We start from the raw sequence: 25788 nt of genomic DNA, 5'->3' as shown, positions 1-25788 counted from the left end.
CCAGAGCTAAAATTATATCCAATTTATATTTAGAAAATTTTAATTCAGAGTCTAACTAACTAACTGGTACATGGGTCTGTGCTGATCACCATAACCATAAAGAACATGAACAAAAATGGTATATGGAAAGGGAATAAAGTTTGTTAATTCCCAGCTACTCAAAGTTGGTAAGAGGAGTTTCAGCTGTGAAGAAATGCCAAAGGAGCATCCAGTACTGACTGACTGGATGATAAAAATGACAGACTAAATTCAGTGCAGAGAAGTGTTATACATTTAAAAAAAAAAAAAAATCACCCAAACTTTCCATATAATTATGGCCTTGTATTGAGTTTTATCACTCAGAAGGTGCTCAGGTAATACCAGTTCTGTAGCAACACTGCTTTTTAACTGCTCCAGAGCTAAATGATCATGGGAATTATTTCAAAAGGAACACAAAACAAAGCAGAAATCATCACTAGAACACTATTTAAATAAATTGTGCACCTGCATTTTCAATAGTGGGTACATTTGAGTCCCTGGGTCTCAAATACATTGCAGAACTGGAAAAGATAGAGAAAACTGCGACAAGGTTGACTAATGGCAAATAATTGTTGAAGTGTTTTAAGGAAGCATCACGTAGTGAAGATAGTCCAGCTTCCAGTGGAGGAATGGCCACCTAGGTCATTACTAAATCCTTTACAGGGATTTCCCATTCTTTACAGAGATTTCCACCCTGTAAAGAGATGATCTGGGGAGAGGGTGAGAGGGGAACAGTGAGAAGCGGCTATTAAGCCTTCACAGAAGGCTGAAGGTGAATAACAAACTGGTTTTCCAATACGGCTACATGGTATCAAATTAAAGTTTCAAGTCCAAAATAACCAAAAAAAGAGCTGGTCCCTCACCCGGAATGCAGTTGAACTGATGGAACTCATGATATTTTCTATATGCTAAAAGTTTGAAGGGTGTCTGAAGGGCAACTGGTCAGGTTCCTGGAAGGAGAATCCACAGAGGGTGACCAACTGTAAAGGCATCGCCTCAAAGTCCCTGAAGCTCAAAACTGCCAGAGGCTGGAAACCAGTCTGGTGGAATAGTTGCACTCTTCTTAGATTCTTCAATTCAGCAACTGTTAGCAGCTGTTGAAGAAAGAAGTGGGGGGACTGGTGAACTGGCCTAGATGGACCTTTGATCTGAACCAGCCAGGCCGTTGTGTTCTATAGCCCATTTGTGATTCACTTCACGCTTGCCCACTCTTTGTAAGATGGAAGATGAAAACCTTTCAGAAGTTATCCATTGGGAATAACCTGAATACTTCTGGAAAATAATCCTCTACAAAACAGAGCAATCACCTTCATAGTTTCTTTTGATCATGCAAGATAACATAAAATAGCTCTGCACTTACTTGCACTATACCTGTTGGCCATATGTGCTTGCAAGTTTGTATTTCACTAAAGTACAATAGCAAGACAATGTACACACACCTTCCCTACAAACAGCTGCTTCCTGAGGATGCTGAGTTATTTCCAACTAAATTATTACCTGTTTATTTTTCCAAATCTGCAAAACCCATGCTGCAAGGGTTGGGTAGATTATTATTCTTTCTACTTGGTTGCTAGGGGTTAGGAAAAACTTTCTTTTTAGAAAACAGAAGTAGTTTTATGCTTTTATATCGCTTGTTACCAATGAATGCTCTCACAGATCCTGCCCATAGACTCCCTGCAGGCTAATCACTGTGCTAAAAGGAAGATTGCAACAGGTTTCAGGAGATCATCAGGGAGAAAATATACTTTAAAAAGGTGGCAATAAAAAAAATTAAAAAACAAAAAAGAGTCTGGAAGTTGCTAGAGCTGGAAGCAGAGAATCAAGTGTCTAAACAACCAACATTTGTTCTGCAGGTTCTCAGAGGTGTTCATTCATTCTCTGCAAATGTAGTTGGCACACCATGGCCTTCCTACCTGTGCAGTTCAGAGCAGCCAAAGTACCAGGCAGTTACCTAATTCAAGAGAGCACGGGACAATAAACGTAAGGCTGAAAAAATTAGGCTATTCACTAAAAAGTCTGTAATGGAAACCTTCTGAATCAAAATGGAAAAGTAATACCTGTTCTCAGGAGAATCCGTTTTTCCAAGAAATTCAATCTTCTTATATTTGACCAAGACTGTCAAGGAAGTGAACATGCGAAACATAACCCTAATTACATCAAAAAGGAAGAACTGAACCAGTCACTTGCAGGACATTTGAGGAGTCAATTAAAGAACATGAACATTGCCTTGCTCCCCAGCGTTGCTTTTGTTCAGTATGATTTAAACCCTTGAAAGCCATAACCAAGCTGCCCACTTTATCAGACAAGAGGCAGGGGCTTGGGAGACTCAGGTTCTGGGGGAAGAAGTCAGCCACTTCCTTGTAACATCAAAATACCCAAAGCCTGAATCAGTTATGGTGCTCCAAAATGGCAAACACAGATCTGCGAGCAAATACTCCATCCGCAACAGCTACTTTTATTCAGAAATTAGAGGCTGACAAAAGTAAGTATCGGTTTCCCTGCATAATTTTGATGTTACTTAACCCCAAGAAATTCATGAAAAGAAAGGGCGGGTGGATAGGAATTTGGGCTCTTCGTCCAAACGTGGCTACTGTTTTTCTTACTATACAAAACAAGCTATCGCTGATAAGAAGTACTAAGGCTGCAATACACCCTAACCTCCTATCAATGAGGTAAGAAAGTGAAAAGCAATGTTGTCATGCATGCGCAATCACACAAAGAAGAGTGGTACAAAACCCCAAGAGATACCATGAAGTCACCAGCACATAGTTGGGTCGCTGTAATGCTGGCTGTGATATCGCACAGTGAAGGCAGAATTGACAGGTCAAAGTCATGATTTCTTTATCTACCAAGAACCCAGCGTGAAAGGGGTGAATGTTGACATGCGCCACAGCCGCCTCTGATAAGGTATCACTTCTAAATGCCCAGGACGCGCAGCTGCCCTGAAAATAGAACCCTTGTTTTCTCAGTGGGGAGAGGGCAGGTACGGATACAGCCTGCGAAGTGTCTCTCTCCTTCTTTTCCTTGTTATTCATAGGAAATATGGAAAAGACCTTTCAGCTGGGAGTTTAATGCCGAAGTACAGCTGACCTGACCCTCAAAGGGAGGGATGGGAAAGCACCTGCGTGCATGGTGCCTGTGCCACCTGACCGCCTGCCACCAGCCCCTCCGTCAACAGGTGTCACAGGCAGCGGCCGCCTCTGGAAACTGCCGGCTGCGTGGCATCAGGCTCAGAAGAACACCAGGCAATATGAAAAAGTAACAGCAGAAACAGGAGACACACAAAGAGAAAAGAAACACTCCTCTTCAGCATTCGCAGCTCTGCGGGTAACGTGGCAGGCCCTGCAATGAGAGAAGCAGCTTGCTTGCTTGGAGGCAGGTCTCATCAGAAACACCATCCTGGGAACCAGAGCAGAACAGTAAAACCTTCCTCCTCTCCTGGGAAGGGATGTGCCTGCAAATCTGATCTCCAGGAAACAGACTGGTACAAATCCTCAAAAAGCACCATCTCATTCAAGTGTAAGAATGGTGTTCCATACGGGTAGAATGGACTAACTCTCACACCAAACCGTCTTACGCAAGGTGAGGATTGGCCCAGATGGAGTCTTGTGCTCCAACATCCAGATTTCTGCCTCAGTCCTAGCAAAGCGCTTGGGCACAACCACGGAGCAGACACTGGTTCCATTTGCTTCTGCCCATACAATGGGCCTCAGAGTCTCCAATGGAGGTAACTCATAGCCTGAATCCCTGAATCTTACTTGCTCTTACCAAACTTCATTCCAGCATAACTTCATAGGAGTTATTCCAATAAGTAAATTTACATATACAAATTACATATCAGATACTGATAGAAACTAGGAAAAAAGAAATCAGTGCAACTATTTTCAGATCTTGGCAAAGAAGCAGATTTCACTGAAAGCTGCTGTCATCCACGAATGACTATCAGGACTCTGAAGACACAAACCAGAAAGTGACAACAGAGAGTACGTGTACCTCTCAGCCAGGCAGTTCCTCTCCCTCATCTGTTCCCTTTATGGTCAATGGCACACAAGCAATTCAGGGCAGGAACATAACTGAGATGCTCTGAAGTGCCCTCTAGACAGACTCTGCTCACCGATGACAGAGGAGCCTGGTGGCTAACACAGCTGCCAAGCTGCATGCCTGGCATGACTGGGAGGCTGACGAGAAGAGGACTCGTGGTGGTGATACAGCAATAAAGCTTCACCTAGAGGCAAAAGTTATTTTCCTACATGCACCATGGTTGAGAGTAACTCAAGCAATATGAAAACAAAGAACTATGCCCAGTGCCTTGAAGCTCCCTGTCACCTGAATTAGGCTTGTAAGGCTCCTACTCCTTTCCTGCAAAAAAGAGAAAGGAAAGCAGAGAAGAGGGAAGAACTAAGTCCTTGGTTTTTTGTTGTTGGATTTGTTTTTTAGTTTTGGGGGGTTGGGGTTTTGGGTGTGGTTTTTTTGGTGGGTCTTTTTGTTTTTTGGGGGTTTTTTAACAGTAAGAATAGGGGTTCTCAGTCTTCATAAAACAGATGCAACTACAAAAAATCTTGTTCTGTGTGTAGCATGTGCTTTTCTGTTTGGCATTTTGTTTTGTTTTTCCCTACAGAGAAATTTAGGAACTGTTCAGGCATTTCTGTGTTTGGATTGCTCACACTTCCTGCCTCCAGACAAGCATCCCCATGGAAATGGGTACCAGGCACCCTGAGGTAACAGACAGCTAGTCAAATAGGTACTGCCAGTTCATAGACGTTCCTCTAGGTCCTTGAGTTGGTACCAAATTATATGTATTTTACTGGCTTTAAAACAAAAATATTCAACCTTACAGCTGTTAGGTTAGGAAATTTCCCCTAAAGTCCTAGTGAAGATATTTAAATGACTGAATGCTGACTAAGGAGCCTGGAACACGCAAAGTACAGAACAGAAAACCACGCACAACACCTGGAGTAGAGATACACAATATAAAACAGCAAGACTATAGTAACAGTAATGCGCAGACCACTAACCTCAGAGTGAAAATCCAGGAGACCCAGTCACTGCTATCAGAGTGCCTCACAGTGTGTTATCTAGGGTAGCCATGGGTGCTTGTGTACTCATTGCTTGTACTAACCTTTGGACAAAAAGCACAGCAGGGCTTTAGGGAGCATCCCTGAGGCTCCGCTTTCCCAGGGTACACCGCCCCCGAGAATATTACAGTAGTACCTAGCTATTCCTGGCATAGATATAGGGATTTTATTTCCTCACCCACTCTTTTGGTATCTCATATATTTTTAATATATTGGGAATTAATAAACACTGAAGTGAACAACATATGGCAGAATTCCTTTATGAGGGTTTTAACCAAAGTTTTTCAGGATGTTGTTACATATGATGCCAGACCTTTCATGCAAACACACACACATTTTCTACAGCAAGTTTTTCCTCAGTGCAACACCGAGCATTTCAGCATGACAGCAAAAGAAAAGGAAGCAGGAAAGCCTCCCAACGTGTTTCTGATGCAGTTACAGAGAACCACTCATGCACGCTCCTCTAAGCGGCAAGAAGTAGAAAAGCAATGACAGCTGACTGCCGTCTTGCCGGCATCGTCACCATCCTCCCCTGCCTGGAACACCTCGTCCGGCCCCCACACCCTGCGGAATAAGCTCTACTGCTGAAAGGGCTGCGGAAAACCCCCGCCCTTGGGCATGAGTGAGATCAGTCCCAGACCTCCTCCCGTGCCCAACCTGCCGAGAAGCTTTCCACACTCTCAGCTGTCCGTGTTTCACACAAAGTCAAGCGGTAAGCAAATCTCTCCAGTGGTATTTGACGCTGAACAGGCTCTTAAATGGCCGGTGAACCTAAATTTAGGATTATGGAAGAAGTAAGGACCACATCCAACATTCATATTTTCCTCCTCAGCACATCAACAAGTTAACCTGATATGCCAGTTTTAGACATTCTGAAGTTATAACTGGCCCTTAAAGTTGAAGTGTAATCCTTGTAAACAGCCACGGGCAGAAATAAACCCACAGAAAGAGGTTTTGATCTTTTTTTTAATCCACACACTCCTCTTCATGTTCTAATAGTAAGATCAGAGCTAAATATTTCATGTCTGAAAGGTTAAAAGAAACCTGATATATAAGTTCATACAGAGTCATCTCAAACTGCTAAATATGAATTGCCATGGTTTATGACATCCTACCACTCACAACAGCATGCTGCTCAGCCACAGTAACTTCTGCTGGGGTTTTAAATTGAGAGTTTTTAACTTTATCTCTTCAGAGCCTAAATTTTTATGTGCCTTACTGAATCTTAAACAGGAAAAAAAAAGAGAATTAAGGGAAATTCCAGTGTTCAAAAAGGGCAAGAAGGAGGACCCAGGTAGCTATAGACCGGTCAGCCTCACCTCCATCCCCGGAAAGGTGATGGAACAACTTGTTCTTGGTGCTGTCTCTAGGCACATCAAGGATAGCGGGATCATTAGGGGCACTCAGCATGGCTTCACCAAGGGGAAGTCATGCTTAACCAACTTGATAGCCTTTTATGAGGATGTAACCAGGTGGATAGATGATGGTAAAGCTGTGGATGTGGTCTATCTCGATTTCAGTAAAGCGTTTGACACGGTCTCCCACAGCAACCTCACAGCTAAACTGGGGAAGTGTGGTCTGGATGATCGGGTAGTGAGGTGGATTGTGAACTGGCTGAAGGAAAGAAGCCAGAGAGTGGTGGTCAATGGGACAGAGTCCAGTTGGAGGTCTGTGTCTAGCGGAGTCCCGCAAGGGTTGGTACTGGGACCAGTTCTATTCAATATATTCATTAATGACTTGGATGAGGGAATAGAGTGCACTATCAGCAAGTTCGCTGATGACACCAAACTGGGAGGAGTGGCTGACACAGCAGAAGGCTGTGCTGCCATTCAGAGGGACCTAGACAGGCTGGAGAGTTGGGCAGGGAGAAATTTAATGAAATATAACAAGGGCAAGTGTAGAGTCCTGCATCTGGGCAAGAACAACCCCATGTACCAGTACAAGTTGGGGACAGACCTGTTGGAGAGCAGCGTAGGGGAAAGGGACCTAGGGGTCCTAGTGGACAGCAGGATGACCATGAGCCAGCAGTGTGCCCTTGTGGCCAAGAAGGCCAATGGCATCCTGGGGTGTATTAGAACGGGTGTGGTCAGCAGGTCGAGAGCGGTTCTCCTCCCCCTCTACTCTGCCCTGGTGAGGCCGCATCTGGAATATTGTGTCCAGTTCTGGGCCCCTCAGTTCAAGAAGGACAGGGAACTGCTAGAGAGAGTCCAGCGCAGAGCCACGAAGATGATTAAGGGAGTGGAACATCTCCCTTATGAGGAAAGGCTGAGGGAGCTGGGTCTCTTTAGCTTAGAGGATGAGACTGAGGGGTGACCTCATTAATGTTTTTAAATATGTAAAGGGCAAGTGTCATGAGGATGGAGCCAGGCTCTTCTCAGTGACATCCCTTGACAGGACAAGGGGCAATGGGTGCAAGCTGGAGCACAGGAGGTTCCACTTAAATATGAGGAAAAACTTCTTTACGGTGAGGGTGACCGAACACTGGAACAGGCTGCCCAGAGAGGTTGTGGAGTCTCCTTCTCTGGAGACATTCAAAACCCGCCTGGACGCGTTCCTGTGTGATATGGTCTAGGCAATCCTGCTCCGGCAGGGGGATTGGACTAGATGATCTTTCGAGGTCCCTTCCAATCCCTAACATTCTGTGATTCTGTGATTCTGTGAAATGTTATCATTATTAAAATACAGATGCTGTACATAAAAAAAACAAACAAACAAACAGAAAAAGGCAGCTCATGATTAGAGTAACACTTGAAGACATGAAAAGCTATGAAATAAAGGAAGTCTTCTCCATACGCGATATTTTATAATGCTTACAATATTGCCAATGAAATGCTCCAAAACAAAATCCCGTATCTCTCTCCCTTTTTCAAACAGACACACCAAGGTGTCCTCAACTTCATCAAACTTGTACAAGTACAAAACCATAATGATAATGAGTGGTGGGATTCCTCCATCACTGATGACCACATCTGACCCTGGTATGTTCTGAGACCACGATTTTGGTCTAAATGTTATCTAAATAACATTAGCGTTTTATCTAAATGTTTCTGAAGGCACTATAGCAATATTTTGCATTATAGTACACATTTTCTTCTTGATACTGGGTGGATTTGGTGGATACCTCACTTAAAAGTCTTACAGAAGACAACATATATTACATCAAGGAAGCATGCCACCTATTTAAATAAAATTCCTCAGTCTTTGAAGTATTTCTTTCAAGAAAGAAATAAACTGAGAGGCACACAGCTTACAAATTAAATCATCTTAATTTCTACAGAAATAAAAGCAGCTGCACATGAAAAAGATGAAAAGGATACAAATGAGAGAGGAAAAGGATAGCTGAAGGCAAGGAAAGAAGAGTACACATTATTTGAATGCCACGATGAAAACTTGACAACAGAGCGCAACTATTTCTTGGATGTTGAATTATGAGATAGTGCATTAAACAAAGCCTATCGTAATGAAAAAAAAGTTAATAAACCAGATGAAAAATCAGTCCAACAATGTTAAGGAACCACATGTATTTTATACCAACTTCAACTGTAAGATCTTGAGGTGGTGACAAAACTCAACCCTCCTTTCAGTACATATAAGGATGGAAACAACATAGCCCTGGTCTGAAAAGATGATACCCACATACTTGGCCTTGTAGTGAGCTCACAAAAAGTTAGCAAGCGGTATCCATTTTTGAAGCATCATTGACCATGAGTTTGCACATTTTGCTCACTATTTTTAAAGATAAGCAGACCGAAGCAGATGGATAATGTTCAAACAGGCATCTCCTGACCCTGTGTTTCAAATAACATGCATACATTTTCTTTTTTAAGCTAATATGAAATACATAATCATAAGGCAGAGTGTCATCATCTGCAGCATATTATAGTCAAGTAACAGATCAAAACCATCCATCAAAAAACAGAAATCAGACATGCAATGAATGAGAAAAACCCACCATACAGGAGAGAATATAGTTGGGAAACGTTTCCGTATTTATTGCACAGCAACTCCCTCAGTCATTGACTGGGGGGAAAAAACCAGCCCAGACACTCTCTAGACATGTTGAGGTTTTTGTTTAGTATTTTGTTAGCACTAAACAGGATATACAAAGTTTGCCTTATGCTAAAAACTCTACCCTTTTGCAGGGCTTCCACATGGAAGCTTCCTTTCCATAGCAGCATGATTCCTTGGCTTTACAATCTAACACCACTTCTGCTCTTTTATTACACTAGAAGTACGCTGCAGAAAAATAAACACCACTAAGCCAGTTCTTTCTCTACCCAAAAATTCTGGGAAGAGAAAGCCACAACTTGCATTACAGTCACTTACAGGATCATTATGCAGCTCCTTAAACTTTAGCAAATCCAGAGCTAAAACCTACAGCTGAGCAAGATGAAGGATATCACATTTCTAAACACAAAAACTAGTGGACAAAAACTGTATACTTAACGTTAACACAGTCTTTAGTATACATGCTTAGAGACTGTTGGCAAATCAAAGCAAATTTTGTCCACGCGTTTTAGGACATCTCAGGGAGGTAGGAACTGTATTTATCCCAATTCCACTTGAGCAAAATCAGCATCACTCTGCTTTCCTTACAAAGAAGGCTAAATCAGTGGCAGCGCTGAGAATGACATCCCTAAGAAATATCAACACTTCCTATTCCAAACCCACAGATTCTAAGTACCAGCTCTTAACATCTCTTCCATAGTTTAGATGCTTAATTTTGTTTAACAAGTTTCACAGGGTAAAGCTTTAAATAGGCCTGAGTGGTACACAATTTCAAGAGAACTCATCTGAACCCTATTTATTTGTTTGGTTTTTATCTTCTGTATAGAAGAGGTTTAGATGGAGGCAGGAAACAAATCATTCTGTTCTCTTCTGAGTGTAATGCTAATTTATTTGAAGATATTTAATATGAACTTAACTTTTTTTTCCCAGTTAAGGCTTGAACATGCTGTGCTTCAGTCTACAGCAAAATGAGTTCAACTGTCTGAACACAGACCATAAGAATAACAACTGCTTTGTCTGTCAATACAAAGATCTATAAAGTAAGTGGGAAGTACAAATAGCTAAAAAGGGAAACTACATGAAAACTAACAACAGCTATTGATGCAAGAGGTTGCATGAAATTTGTTATTTTGTTTTCCTTTTAAGGAAATTACACAAACTCCTACATTTAATGAAATTTAGGTTACCCTCTTGAAAATTTGGGGACTGTTATGATGAAGTAAAAGTAACTTTGTCACATTCATACCTAGCTATACAGCAGTAATCATTTGTATAGTATCCTACCTTAGCAGGATGGCTACAGCTACCCCCCAGCAAGACACGCAGTCCCAGACACGTGACCCAAGAATCATGAGCTGTGATTTGGGACAGACTGACGCCCAGGACACCCCCCAAGGTGAGAGAAAGGCCGCATCAACTACAAGCAATGCTGAAGGGGAGCTTCGCACCTCAACGTGGACCTGCAAAATCCCAGTTACGCAGCATCACCAGTAGCAGAACCAGCTGATGAGGTTGCCTTGATCACGGAGTTTTGCAGCTCTGAAATCTCTGTGGTTCTTCCCCAAATGCTCCCCTGCCTGCCACACACACACAGAGACTTCTCAAAACATTTAACAACAAAGAGCTCCCACAGGTCACATAGGACCAGCCTCAGCAACATCTCTAGAATTGAAACAGGAACATCTAGAGACAATTCCTAGGCTGTGCTCATTTATTAGATTGAGAAATACTTACCCAATAATCACAGAACACAGAAGTTGCTCAAAAAATGCTTACATCATCTATCAAAATTATCAATTCTTTGCTTGCTTTTCTATTAAAAAAAGAAAAACCACAAAGACCTCATCATAGTAGATACTACTGTTGTTACCAGTTATTTCCAGAGTTAAACATTTTGGGGTCCATTATGAGCAGTTATGAACAGTTTAAAATGCTACAAAATTCTTCTCATTCATCTCAGAGGTTAAATTTACAATAACTGTTTCCCCTTAGGTTACAAAAAGGTTGTAAATCTGGTCCTAACAATAGCAACATAACTCTCTTAGACGTGAAATTTTAGAAACTGCAATGGCAGTATACCCTAGTAATTTCAAGCTAATTAACTTAGTCCTCCTCCTTTGTGAAATTTTATTCATCAGCAGATGTATAGTGCTTTCAAAGCACTGGGTAGAGGGTAATATGCAAAGAATAAAAGCATTACTGTATTTCATTAGAATTTTTTCATCTTCAAAAAGACATGCGGTTAGACTGCATGAAAAAAGGATCCACTTGGAAAACTCACATATCAGTAATTCAATTAAAAAAAAAATACCTGAAACAAGCCTAAATGGGCTTGTGTTGGCAGGTGGAAAGCAAAGTACCACACTACTAATTTTCCTTCCTGGCTTTACAAGGAGATGGTTTCCTTTAAGGTACCACTGAAGATGATTGAGGATTTTTGTTTGTCCAGAAACAAGATTTGTTTTAAATCTCACTATGTTTTATGAGTCAAAAGTAGATTCCTTTTCCCTTGCAAATTTTTAGACATCGTAAGAAAAGTGAATTATTACAGAAATAAAAAGAGAATTATGGAAATCTAAGTTATCAAGAAAAAAGAAGTCAGAAAGAAGACATCCCAATTCAAAGACATTTCACGCTTTTTCTACAGTACTTCCCGGTGCGAGTTGAGTCAGATAAGCTTTCACATTTTAACGCAAAGCTTCCCAAGTCGAGAAAAGCATCCCACTAGCACGCTCCACAGCAGTCCTTTCAAATCTGGAACAAGCCCCTTTAAAGCAGGAATCCACCGCTTTAAAGCAACAACTCACGGCTAATGGAGGCTTTATCTGCTCTAGAGCTTCTTGGTTCTTCTTGCAGCAAAGCCTATTTTAAGGATTATAATTTAAATGAAAAATGCAGAGACAATTCTTGGAAATTTCCCTGTTTTGTCTCAAACAGCTTCTGAGACCCTACAGGACTGGCCCAGAGGTTTCGCGGTGAGATCACAGGTTATGGGGAAGTACCATGATTCATCCTACAAAGGAGGCTGACTAAAAGCATGCACGATGAGTACAACAAAAGTGTAACATTTCAGTTTAAAGAGATGTACATTTTCAGAGCAAAAACACAAGTTATTTATATGGATAGATTTTCACAAAGCAATCTGATCTGGGAACCAGGGGATTTTACTTAGAGCATCTGTGTTCCACATTCTTAGGAAAGAAAATTTAAATAATCCTAAAAAGCTGAAAAAGGTATTTTTATCATAGCCTTTGCAGCTATTTCATGTTTCACTCAAATTGAAAGAGAGCTGAACCAGATCTCTCCAATCACATCTGGAAGCAGGCCCCAGTACTGTGTGCACTGTCTTCACCAGAACTCAAGTTATTCTATTAAAAAAAGCCTAACCCTTAAAAAAAAAAGTCCCCCCAAGCTCTAGCATTCTTTTTCACATTTTTTCAATTTGTGTGATGTCAGTTTACATCTAATAAACATGTTGTTTATTATCTTCATTTAAGCCAGAACTTTTCTCCAAGTTACTGCAAGAGTCATAGGAAGCATATCATGATTACAAAGCCATAATGCATGCAGGATCCCTGTGCAGCACCATTAAAACCATTAATCACTGTCTTTTTTGTCCCAATTATGCTAAGAAGATATTCAATAAAGCAATTTTAACTTACCTCTCTCTCCTGTTACCATCAGTGCAAAGAAGGCAAAACCACAGTGCTTCCGACAAATTCTCAAGGCACCTCTTTTGTTCCCTTTAAATTAAATCTGAATCGGTTGCACGTTTTGCTGAACTGCTAATGCTCTCCACATGTTCCCTCTCTCAAACTGAAAATGTTTTCTATTAGGAATGCCTAACACTGAACAGAAAACTGTAAAATGCCCTTCAAACAACCCAAAGTAAGGCTCTTTCTTAAGACTTTCATCATTTGAACATATCAATCACTACTTGCCCAAATGAAGACCTCAAAGAAAGGATCTAGTGCCACAATTAAGCTTCCTTTAGGAAAGCTTTCTAATTAGACCCTTAGTGTATTCAGAAACTCCTTTACACAAAAAAAAAAAAAAAAAAAAAAAAAACCTGTTTATTTTAAATTCAATAAGCTATTTGTTTAAAAAGAAAATCAAAAGAAATCAGAAAGTTTTGAAGTAAGAACTAGAGGAGCTTCACAGTGTCTATGGCTGTGAGAACTCTACTCAGGCACTCAGCACACTGCAAACACATACGCCAGACAGATCCAATACGCTAATGATATTTGTAGGGAGAATCACCTCAAGTGAGACAGTACCAATAACATGGGTTGTAGGCACAAGCTTAACTCTGCCCTCAGAGAGTGAAACACAACGTTGTTTCACACGTTTCCTCAACCAGAATTGCGCTGTTTTTTCTACACGTTGATTGCATTGGTTTTTCTACACATCAATACTATACTCAGAAAATTACAAACCATGTTTTTTCCCCCACTTCTGTCTGTGTATCTTGACCTCTCTACAACCAAGTGCCAGACAGACTTGAGCTATGACTTTGTCTTTGGGAAAGCACTGTGGTTCCACTGGGGAGAAACTTGCATCTCAAGTGCTTGGAGGGACAGATCCTACCAGAAGGTTCAATAAATGCATAAATAGTCGCAGGACCCAATAATATCTGCTGTACTACATGCAACAAGTCCATGTAATGGATAACAGAAGGGAAAACTTTACATGGAAAAAAGGACTAGCTGCATACTTCAGCCATTAGAGGACAAATAAAACAGCTAGCTTCTACTAGCCTCCTAGCTCACAGCTTCCCTCAGGTACCACAGAACAAAAGCAGCTCATGGCTGTTTATCTATGATTACATTTCAAAAAAGATATCAAGAGCGAGAGGATGTCAAAAAGACAATCCAAAGGGCTGCATGGAAAGGCTGGATTATTGCATCTAACATTGCTGGTTAAAGCAGATGCCCTAATAACAGGGACTAGAAACGTGTGGCATGGCAGCTATGGTATCCCATACTCAGGAATAATCCACTACTGAGCACCCATGGAAGGATGGGGAAGGGCGGGTACACTGTAGATCACTTAAGCACCATGCCCCAGTAAATCTGCAACAGCCTATGTGCAAAAGCAAATGGAACAGGATTATAAAACAGTTATAATGACTAATAATGAAGCCAGATTATACATTTAGCAAGACTCTTGCAATAATATCCTTCTGTACACTGTTTAAGGACCTAGCCGGCTTAAGGTATGAAACTTAATACACACAAATATCTATGCAAATTATTATTTTTAATCTATAGATAGATAAAAGCAAGACTTCGCATAAATACAAGAAGGAGCTATAACCACACAAAAACATAATTTTAAAATGCAAAAAAACCCATTTTAAATAAGCAGTTGAGGTGTGGTGTGGTTTTTGGGGTTTTTTTAAATAATAAACTGACACAAAGGAAAAATAAAATTTAAAATATACCTTGCAACATTTGCTGACCTTCCAAGCTACAGTACTCTGAGCAATCCCAGGCCAATACATGCATCCAGAATTACATCAACCTTTGTTATTTGCATTCTTCTTGTATTACATTATATTAACACCTGAAGCTTATGTCAAACTTCTTTTGGCAGAATCATTCTAAGTCATTGCCATGGGTCCCTGTCCAAACCTCATTCTCAGTATTGAGAGCAATGCTCCTGACTCCCCATCACAGGCGTACGTGTTTTAAAAGAGGAGACGGAACTCTCTTGGGCTAGATACTGCATCCAGATATGGAAGAGTAAATGGTGCCCTTTCCCTCAGAGACCACCTCAGATTTTGAGACAAAAATACCAAGAAGCAATGAACAGACAAATGAAGAAGCAGCCGCAGAGTCGTCCCAGCAAGGACACAGTAAATAAACCAAGTCGCTCTCGAGGAAGAGCTTTTAAAGATCTTTAAAACTCCACTGTCAAAGAGTTGCTCTGACTAAAACCTTCCATTTAGTCTCAGGGGCAACAGTTTTTGGCTCTGTACAGCTACATCCTCATTTATATGGGACTTTATCAAGGCTTCAGCTGAGCCCTGCAATTGTTAAATACATACAAATTAAAATTATGTTAAGACACAAATAAATACAAACAAGGAAAGTCACACAGCTACCAAAAAATACCAGAAAGACTTTTCCCACAGCATACTGACTCACAATAAATCTGATGTGAATAAAAGGTCAAATTTGACAGATAGTGAAAAAAAACCCAATTGATACCATGTGATTTAAGGATTGGATCTTCCTCCACTAACGTCTTTTAACATTAACAGGTACAGAAGTACATCTATAATTAGTTATGTTCTATGAACAAAACTGGTTTCAGCAATAGTCTTTTGATATAAAAGAACACTGCAAATATTGCAGTTTGTATTGAAACCACTTAGATTTTATTTTTGAAATTACCTTTTAATTAGTCCTGACAATTTAATCAGGATCAAACCAAAATGGGAAAATAAGTAGAGTGATATCTAAAAGAAAATTTGTTCTTCTGTGCTGAGAGTCCTTAGTTTGAACATATGACAAGAACTCAAATTGAGGGGGAGGGTGTTAATGCATTACATTGAGCGAGATGCCTAAGAGTGACTGGTATGCAATAGGGCAGAAAATACCACTAACAACTTCTGCGCTCGAGTTCTTAAGGTTTATTCCTTCCCTGCCCTGCTCAAAAACAAACAAACAAAAAAACCCAACCCAACCCACCCAACATGGGACTTGCTAAAGCTTCCTAAGTCTCCTAAAATATTGGCCTGTAGTCAATCCATCCTCCGACATTAAAGCCCAGTGAATTCCCCGGGAATTTGAATTCACTAATGATGGGAAACTTTATCTGGACATCTGAACATAAACACTTGTGTATTTCCCACAATTTAAAAGTGTATGTTAGAGAGAAAAAAAAAGGATATTGGTCCAACTTCTAAATGGGAGATTTTGTGACAGGAAAGCTATTTCTTTACACCTCTCAGTTCTTCAGAGCAAAGTAAAACCTTGAATGCAAGGATGACAGGAGGCTCTGCAGTAAGGGCACTATAGAACAAGCCACATCTTCCATAAAGCAGTCCTAGGTACCTACGAGGGATTTTGCAGAGTCAGTAACATTGCTAACCACAATGCTTTCCAAGGATATTGTGAAGGCTGAAAGAAAATACCCAAAGCAAGATGGTTTTATTCCACGTAACACCATCTCAGATTGCTCTAGCTCCTGGCTTCTGCTCCAAATACGTAACACATATTTTAATCTCAAAACCTAATGCTTGTATTTCAAACAAGACGTTAGCATGCAGCTGATGTGAAAGTATGTGCAAGATGAAGAAAAGTACTCCCTGTGCCAGTGCAACAAACCTCCTATTCTGTGACAAGTTTAACTGCCAGGCAGAGGTCACCAAATGAGGACAGTACTAAAAACTGCAGTCCCTGACTCTCTCACACTATTGCATCCCAAAAATAAGATACATTTGATATGTAGAAATGAAAAACAAAGGAAGAGAAAAGAAACTACATTACATCAAGCTACAGGCTGAAACAAAAACTTATCCTAAAAATCTAAACTTCAGCAGGGGGGTTGGAAATTAGAACCAGATCTTGCATTTGGCTTTTCTGCCTGTAACGAACCAAGCCAAAAGCCCATGTCCAAACACACCTCTGCTCTAGGAGTTTGAAATCTGGACTCAAGTTTTGCAGCCCAGCTTCCTCTGTACTCACCACTGAATGCATCACTACCGCCAGAGAGTAACAGCACCTGACAAAGGAACGCACTTTCATACAGAAACAATTAAAATACATGCACAGTAATACGCATAGTTGCCCACAGTGAGCTTAAATGCAAACAGATAAAAACAAAACAACCACACATGGAAGCTCAGAACCTGGTGTGCTCCAATTCCTCGACAGCTACACTCTGGACAAAAAAGTTTTACATGAAAATTGTTTTTGTAAAACCTCAATCCAGGAAACATATGAAATCTTGTCTTGCTGCACTGGTCTGTTTTGCCAAAGATACTCCCAGACCTAATAAGAACAAGCTTATCCAAGCTGTTCTTAATTTCATTCATATTTATAAAATCAGCCTAGACTTCACAGCATCTCTGTTCCTCCTCTAATACTTAATGCATAGGCTTGCTCTACTGTACTTCAAGTCAATGGTAGTGGAGGAGAATTTGTTCCTGCATGATGCAGCCTAGAGATTGCTCTCACTGGGAGGTATTTGAGGAATTCTGTAGGTTGCTTATGCGCAGTTCAAATTCCCAGAAAGGCCATTTCATAACACGTCCTGGGGGCAGAGGAAAGAAGTTTAGTTGTATTTAAAGCTTGAATCCTCTGACAGCAGTAGCACTGTGGAAATTACACAAAATTTTGACTTTCCCCTCCTCCTTTTAAGGAAAGTATCTATATTTCAATGCTTCAGCTACGCTCTCTTGAAGCAAGACCAACAATGAGCTAAACACATTAGGGCATTGAATCTACTATGGAGAACTTGAAAATAAAACAGGCAACTACAGCACATACATATAGGATTATTTTTTTTTCAACCAGTCACCCGTAACATCTATCATAATGTCACCAGAACATGAGCATTAGCTTTGCTAACAGTGAAACATGCTGCTCTGAAGAACACTGGAGAACATATTAACACCATCACAGCACATCAGCCTCCGTTTATGCTACCTTAAAGCTCTTATGACACATACATTATGACTTTCATTAGACTTTTCCTCATGATAGCATTGTTCTAACCAGGGTTTTTAAGACACTGACAGTGTGATAACGACAAATACATGGCCAAGATCTGCAAGATGTGAAGTAACAAACATTACATGCTATTAAAATGCAGTAGTTAGCTGTCAGCCAACGAATCTTCAGACTTCCCAATTCAGAACACACTCCTCTTTGGGCACACACAAGGCTGTGGCAAGACAGATAATCCAAGATTCTCCAAAGTACCCCCAACCATCACACTTCACTGTCAAATGCTTTACTTCCCTGGGCTATTCTATATAGTTTTAGGGTAATGTAACTAATATAATCTAATTTGAGCACGCAACAAACCCAACAAACAAATCAATTTATTGGACATTATCCTTAACTTGGAACACAGCGAGACTGATTCATACTCCCCAGATTTGCTTCTCAGAGATCAATTCTGTTTATTTGTTCTCTTTTTTCAGGCATATGGAACTTCACTTACCAATGCAGGCATGGACTCTCACTGACAGCTGGGTCCTAAGAATTATACTGTGCTTCTTGCCCCTCCTAAAAAGAGAAAAAAAATATATAAAAGTGTTGGGAGGAGATAGAGGAATTGGGAAAGGAGTGAAATTGAGCCTAGGAAAAAAGGGTGAGGAGTTATGTTTTTGTTTCTCATCATCCAACTCTATATTAATTGGCAATAAATTAATTTTCCACAAGTCAAGCCTGTTTTGCCTACAACAGTAACTGGGAAGTGGTCTTCCTACATTTATCTCAATCAATGAGTTTTTTCATCTTATTTTCCCTCCCTTCTGTTGAGGACAGGAAGCGAGAGAGCAGCTGGTGGGCATCTGGCAGCTGGCCAAGGTCAACCCACCACAATGACTCTATAAATCTATATTAAAGAAGTACCAAGTGATGACTGCACATTTTAATCTTTACAGAAATATTTTAAAGCTAGGTATAGTTCAGCATTAAAAGAAAATGCAAGGTCAAACAAGAGGTTGCTTACACTTTCACAAATCTGCTCATGTACCCTAATCGGTCTTTTAAAGCACAAAGATAGATGTGTTTTTCATTCAAAGAAGCAAAACTGAGTCCTCCTTCATTCTGGCCCTCAGTTCCATCCTGGTCTTAAACAGAATGACTTTATCTTAATTAGCTGGTCCATTCCTCGTTTTTTTTTTCAGACAAATTAGTATTAGCTGCATTTTTTCAATCTGGACAACAGCACTGCTCTTGATTTCTAGGTGCTACACCTGCAAACTGGCATCAGGCCACAGCCAGCATCTTGCCTCAGCACCCAAACCTGCTCATCTGATGGAAGGCAGGAGGGTAAAAAAAGCCAAATGTCTTTTCCATTTGTACAGCAGCATATTCTCCCTCTTTTCTCTGAAATAAAAGATGCAATTCCTAGACAAGTGGCTGTAGATGGCCCTGCTTGAGCAGGGTGGGTGGACCAGATAACCTCCAGAGGTCCCTTCCAACCTCAATCATTCCGTGATTCTGTGAACTTATCATGTGAAAGCATGCGAGAAGCAAAACTGTTTTTAGAACACATTCAAATGCAGTTTAGTTTGTGTCATGCGAATCCTAGAACCATTTCCATGCACAAGTTAGAGACAAATTCAGCACAACCTTCATCAGTTATACACTTTATGACTCTGCTGAGAGATTTCAGGACCAAACCTTTCGCACAGACACTCAGCAAAATTTTCCACCTGCCATAACAAACCCACTATTTTCCAGATAACAACAAAGGTTCTTCCCCACTTTATTGTATCCCTGCCCACAGTTGTTTTGAGGAACAAAAATATCTTTCATTACTTTCAACAAAAAAAGAACATGTTTTATATCATTTCGACGAAAAATTTGCAGGAGAACACAGGTCAGTGAAGTAGTGACAGATATTTTCAGAAAAATATTGCTCTTGGAAGAACACAGGAAAAAAAGCACATTAAGAAACTGAAAAAAGTGGTTAATGTGGAACTATGTGCCTGCTAATAAAGGACTTATCTTCCTGTATAGATTAAAAAAAAAAAATAATAATTTTAAAAAATCCAGTCTTAAATGAAATTGGTCTTTAAGGGGTCTGTCTGCTTGAACATCATTAGGATAAAGTGGGGAAAGTGTGAACCTTCTCTTAATACTTTTGAAGTGCCAAGCAGCAACTTGCAGTTCCCCCACAAGAGTTTCCTGGAGCAGTTCCAGGTTTAGAACTGATCCTTTGCCCACCTAAACTCCTCCTGCCACTTTGGTTGAACACAACCTTTGCCTGCGCTCACGTCCTGTGGATTTTTAACAGCTGCCCCTTCCCACAGGGGTGCCAGAACTCCTCTGGAATATTTAATTTGCAAAGGCAGTGAGGAATCTTTGACAGGGTACCAAATTTAAAATAACAATACTAGCCTCACTTGCTGATATATCACCTCACTTACACAAGAGTCATTATATTCTTACTAGGGTACACTGTAATTCTTTGAAAGACAATAAAACAAAAGATTTCTAAACCTCTCCCCCTCCATTACTACTTGAGACAAAAGGAAGAAATCTCTCCTATGGAAACAAAAGAGGAACAGCTCAGGGACTGGGGTTTCTATCTGGGACAAAGAAGGACCTATTATCAACTTCCCTCTAGCCACTGCTTCCCTGCACAGTTGTGAGCAAGTAAGGCCAGGCCACAGAGATGTCAACATGCCACATCAAAAGCCAGACCTCAGCTACTCTGAGGATGCAAGCTTAGTTTCCCTGCACCCTGCGTCCTCCATCTGCAAAACAGGGACCGTGGCAGCTGCCCACCTTCTGCTTCTTTTAGGACTCAAGTCTTGTTGAGTCCTTACACGTTGCTGTTACTTAAGCACCATACAGCCTTCACAGGAGGTCTACACAAGTGATTTTAAGGGGTGTATGGATTAAAAAATAGTAGGTGTGAGGACAGAAATAAACAGCTATCATTACTTTTTCAGAAGACAATGTACAGTAAAACATTTCAATTAGCTGTAAATGTTATCTTTCTCTCTTCATCGAACGCTTCACCAGAAGATCATGTCTTCAAAAATAAGATGAAACATAGCAACAAAGGCTTCTAGTTACATAGGTCTCCAAAAGCAAATTTGCCTTTTTTTTCCCCCTCCTAAAAATTGATTGTTGACTTACAGAGAGGGGTTTTGAGTAGAAGAAAGCAAAATGTATTTGCTACTGAAAGGAAAGCACAGCCACTCAGCCTGCCGCAGCCTCATGGGTGGCCTGTTGCTCTGCAGGCTGCCCACAGGTGGTGGGAGCAAACAGCTGACTTAATGATGACCAGCCACCATTTCAGCGTGGGGAGAGCACTGAGACACTTCTACTCAGACCTTCACTAAGCCAGGAACACCAGCAGGTTCACCCTTGGTTTTGCAAGTCCTGCCAGCCTACATCACCCATGGGTACACCTTCCACGCGATGCTCTCCATGTGATTTCTCTTCTCTGACCATTGCATGACCACTTTTTTGCTCTTCTGAGACTACAGGATGGGGGAAGGAAGAAGAGGGGGGGCTTAAAACCTTTATATAAGCATCAGCTAGACATACTCTATAGCACTGGAACATCAGGAACAAAAACATAATAATGGTATAGAAGAGTCAGTGCATGTATGACTACTACAACAAGTGCAGGATCCAGGCTGACTAGGAAAGAACAAAATCATACTGCAGTCTGAGCTGTGCAAAGCCGCCTGCAAAGACCTCTGCCAAGAGCCATAGAACAGGAAGCAAGAAGAAAAGGATATCCATTTTAAGATCCTGCTGTAAGGCTGACAAATAAACACACAGAAAAACAACAACAAAATCTTGTATGTCATTACATAGTACCTGCATATAAGATATTTTCAGTGGAAGCACTTGGAACTTCTTTAGTTTGAGATCCATCTGCTTATTCCAAAAAAAAGAGAAGAAAAATGAAAACAAAGACCAGAATACTATGGGAGAGGAGGTCTCAGGGAGATGGGGTTGCTATCAAAAAGCGAAGACTAGAAAAAAGATCAAGAAGCCCTGAGTATTTTGAATTACAGGCACCTTGGAAAGATGCCCAGCCAAGAATCCAGTAAGCCACTAACTAGCCTGCCATTGCTCAGGTCAAGAGGCCTATTTCATAGGCCCTTTAGGTTACTTTTTTCCTGCTTTTTTCCCCACTTGGTTTGCTTGGTTCTTTGTTTTACTTTTGGGGGGGTGGGGCATAAGCACCCAGGACTCCAGAAATTTTGTCCAAACCAATCTTACACTGGAAGTCTTGCCCTTTACTAAACCCCTGGTCCTCCACAACACCTGATTAGTACAGAAAACTGCTTCTCTTGGCCTCCCTTCCTTGATGGACTTGTTTGCCAAGCCTCACCCAGGGCAGTCTCATCTACAATGGCACACAACAGATGCAAAAATGACTATGAGGTGTTGTGACCCTTCATATATGCTCCTCACTCCTCATGTCACTGAAACCTCTGGAAATGGGAAATAACTTCGCTAAATTCTTTGGATTAGATGCTTTCTTCCATGAAACTGTCTGCAACTGCCAAGCCGCAGTTGCATCCTTCCAGTTACTAGACAAGGAAAGAGCAAATTAATGGACCATGCAACCAACAGAACAGCTAACCTTTTTGTCTGATCTCAAGGATTCAAAGCTGCTGAAAATCTAAAGCACCCATCCTCAAAGGCAACATCTCACGTTAAGGCCCCAAAACAGCTGTGCAATTCAATTTCTCCTTCTATACACAGCCTCAAATATATGAGTAAGTTCATTGACCTTCATGGAACTACTCATAGTCTATTCATAAACTTCAAGGCACAGTTTTCTGAGCAAGGAAAAATGACCTATTTCAAATGGAGGTAAGTGTGTGGCACCTTCACTTCCTGGTCCATAATTAATTTTACTATTGATGCCTAAAAGTTTAGTAAAGAAAAGAGGAGGAGGGAATGAGTTTACCCAATAGATACCTTTCAAAAAATAAAGCAAAAAAACCACAATCACTACTCAGAAAAAAACTCCTAACATTAAATTTCAGACAAATTTCTTCACAATGTCAACTGAAACCCCATTCTCCAGAAACACCGACAAAGTCATTCAATATTGAAGAGAGAAACTCGGTGAGGCAGAATCACAGAATCACAGCTATTGGTAAAACAAGAAATAGCGCAAGCTGGGAGAAGAACGACAAGCCAGTGATGCAGGAGGGAGGTTCTAGCAATTAGGCTGAGCCAGGAACAAAACAACATGGGAGAAACAGGGATGAGTCCTCCTGGGCTTTAATTCCTTTCACTAAGCAAAAGGCTCTACTTGTAGTTTGGGGTGAATTTTCCAGTCCAGGCACTATATCCACTGGAAAAATCCTACTAAGGCTCAAGGAAATTAGATGCAACACAGGTCAGAACTTTAAAACTTGCTCTCACTACAGTTGAGTAGTTTTTCTTTTATGATTCTTTCATGATTATACCAAAAGTCTATCCACTGATTTGAAACTAACGTGAAGCTTATTTTTAATATTATGCCTGTTGCTGTCTACAATTCTTTATGTTACTGTGTAGGCTCTCCTAATCCAAATCAAAGGCTCATTGAGGCTTTTGAGATAGATAAGGGAAACTTGATCCTTCTTCCAGAAAGCATCACTAACCAACAGGAAATCGCAAAGGCATGGGACAGAGGATCAAAAGAGACCGTTTGCTATAACAATTACATATATAAACTAGTATCACGTTTTTGCAAATAACGTAACAGTAAAGGTAGCATTATATACGAGATTTCAATGCCTGCACATGTAAGGTTTATCTAAAACACTTATTTACCTTCCACCAAGACAGCGGCATGGTAGCCTGCTACTTTAGGGCAGTGACCACTTAATTCCCTCAGTGTGAAGCTGTATTTCCTACTACCTGCCATGAGATTTTATATAGCTGATGCATTACTAATTGAAAAAAAAAATTCTCACAGATATTCTTGACATACTTTTATTCATTTAATAAGAATAGTAATAATTACACTGAGCAAGCATGAAGGATAAGAGTTTGAGATCTTGCCATCAGAAATAAAATTGTTTGCATTCCTTTCACCCCTCCTTGAATAGGTAAGAAGTATGAAGAAAGAGTGGCTAGTGTTTTGCTTTTTCCTCTCCAAGACTTAGCTTGGAAGACCAGTTAAGCCAATAATACAAAACCCATCTCTTTCAAGTTTCACAGACTATTGACTAGGAGCAGGCAGACTAATTTCCAATTCCTGGTATCACAGAGAGAGTATTAAGGATAGAATTAGCCCTGGCATGCATTCAGGAAAGTATAAAAACATATGGAATATGTAAAATGCTGATGTCCCTGTAGAGGGATGGGGAAGGAGAAAGCCCAATGTTCTGCAATCTGTAAATCCATACACAGATGGATCCAGAAAAGCTGGATACTATATCCAATACTTGACTTTCTAGGTGCTGATTTGGAATACATAGTGGAGGAACTGTCACGGTTTAAAGCTGGGCTGGCGATTAAACCTGCAGCAGACGCTCTCTGTTAACCCTCCCCCCCCACCCGAAGGGAAAGGGAAAGGGAAAAGGGAGAGAGACTTACGGGTTGGAAAGTTAAAACAGTTTTAATAAACCTATAATAATGAAAAAAGAGTATAATAATAATATTGGAATAATCAAATATATACAAATATATATACAAAACCAAGATCGAGCTCCCCCGATGTCAGCAACGTCACCACTGGCACTGCAGGGCAGGCTCCGGGAAGGCCCAGGCTGGGCCTAGCAACGGTCGAGAGCTGGATTCAGGGATGCACAGATCGGGATCGGGGGCAGCAGGAAAACAGTCGGAGTCCTCCTTGGACACCGGCCATAGCAGAAAAGAGCAAGAGACCCGAGACCCTCGTGATCCCCCGCTTTATACCGAGAATGACGTGTATGGGATGGAATACCCTCGTTGGTCAATTTTGGGTCACCTGCCCTGTCTGCTTCCCCCTGCAGCTGCGACCCCCCTTCGGCTCTTCACTCATAAGCAGTGAGGAATTCAGCAGTGACCTTGGTTTCTCTAAGAAAAAAAAGTACAGCAAGAGCCTTACTGCACAACATCCCTACCGGTGCCTCAGCGATAACTACAAACTTCGAGCGTTATCAGTCCTGGAAGCAGACACTGTCTGCAAAAACATGCAGTTAGTTTCAGAAAGTGCAGTTACTTAGAGGAGACTTAGCTGAAAGTAAAAATCACTGAAAGGAAAATCGGCCTGGTTTAGGCCAAACCAGGACAGGAACTTACTTCAAAACTTCAGCATATGTAAAGGTATGCTTAAAGCCTCCCTGAGATGTGGCTGTTATGCTGAAATTCAACTATATAAACCATTGTCATCCTTGCCCCACACTACCCATAATTACCATTTGCGATTTATCAGTGTGGTGGGTTGACTCTGGCTGGATGCCAAGTGCCCACCAAAGCTGCTCTATCACTCCCCTCCTCAGCTGGACAGGGGAGAGAAAATATAACAAAAGGCTCAGGAGTTGAGATAAGGACAAGGAGAAATCACTCATCAGTTACCGTCACAGGCAAAACAGACTCAACTTGGGGAAATTAGTTTAATTTTATTACCAGTCAAAGTCAGAGCAGGATAATGAGAACTAAAAAGTAACTCTTAAAACACCTTCCCCCGGTCTCAACTTCACTCCATATTTTCTCTACCTCCTCCCCACCAGTGGCGCAGGGGGACAGGGAATGGGGATTGCAGTCAGTTCGTCAAACGTCGTCTCTGCCGCTCCTTCCTCCTCAGGGGAAGGACTCCTCACACTCTTCCCCTGCTCCAGCGTGGGGTCCCTCCCACAGGAGACAATCCTCCATGAAATTCTCCAACGTGAGTCCTTCCCATGGGCTACAGCTCTTCACGAACTACTCCAGCATGGGTCCCTTCCACAGGGTGCAGTCCTTCAGGAACAGACTGCTCCTGTGTGGGTCCCCCACGGGGTCACAGGTCCTGCCAGCAAACCCGCTCCAGCATGGGCTTCCCACAG

At 41.2% G+C, this 25788-nt stretch overlaps 1 protein-coding gene across 2 annotated transcripts in view; it reads right to left on the bottom strand.

Annotated features, from left to right (window-relative positions):
• Window positions 1-25788, bottom strand: part of FHOD3 (formin homology 2 domain containing 3) — a 433451-nt gene that overhangs the window by 352593 nt on the left and 55070 nt on the right. For both annotated transcript variants that reach the window (XM_068396058.1, XM_068396059.1), the window contains exon 3: window positions 18279-18343. In XM_068396058.1, coding sequence (XP_068252159.1) covers window positions 18279-18343 — 65 coding nt within the window. The remainder of the gene's footprint in view (window positions 1-18278; window positions 18344-25788) is intronic.

The sequence above is a fragment of the Nyctibius grandis genome, chromosome 3 (genome assembly GCF_013368605.1).
Source record: "Nyctibius grandis isolate bNycGra1 chromosome 3, bNycGra1.pri, whole genome shotgun sequence".
In the NCBI taxonomy this organism is placed as follows: Eukaryota; Metazoa; Chordata; class Aves; order Nyctibiiformes; family Nyctibiidae; genus Nyctibius; species Nyctibius grandis.
The sequence above is the reverse complement of the archived record's forward strand: the minus strand, read 5'-3'. Positions and strand labels throughout refer to the sequence as shown.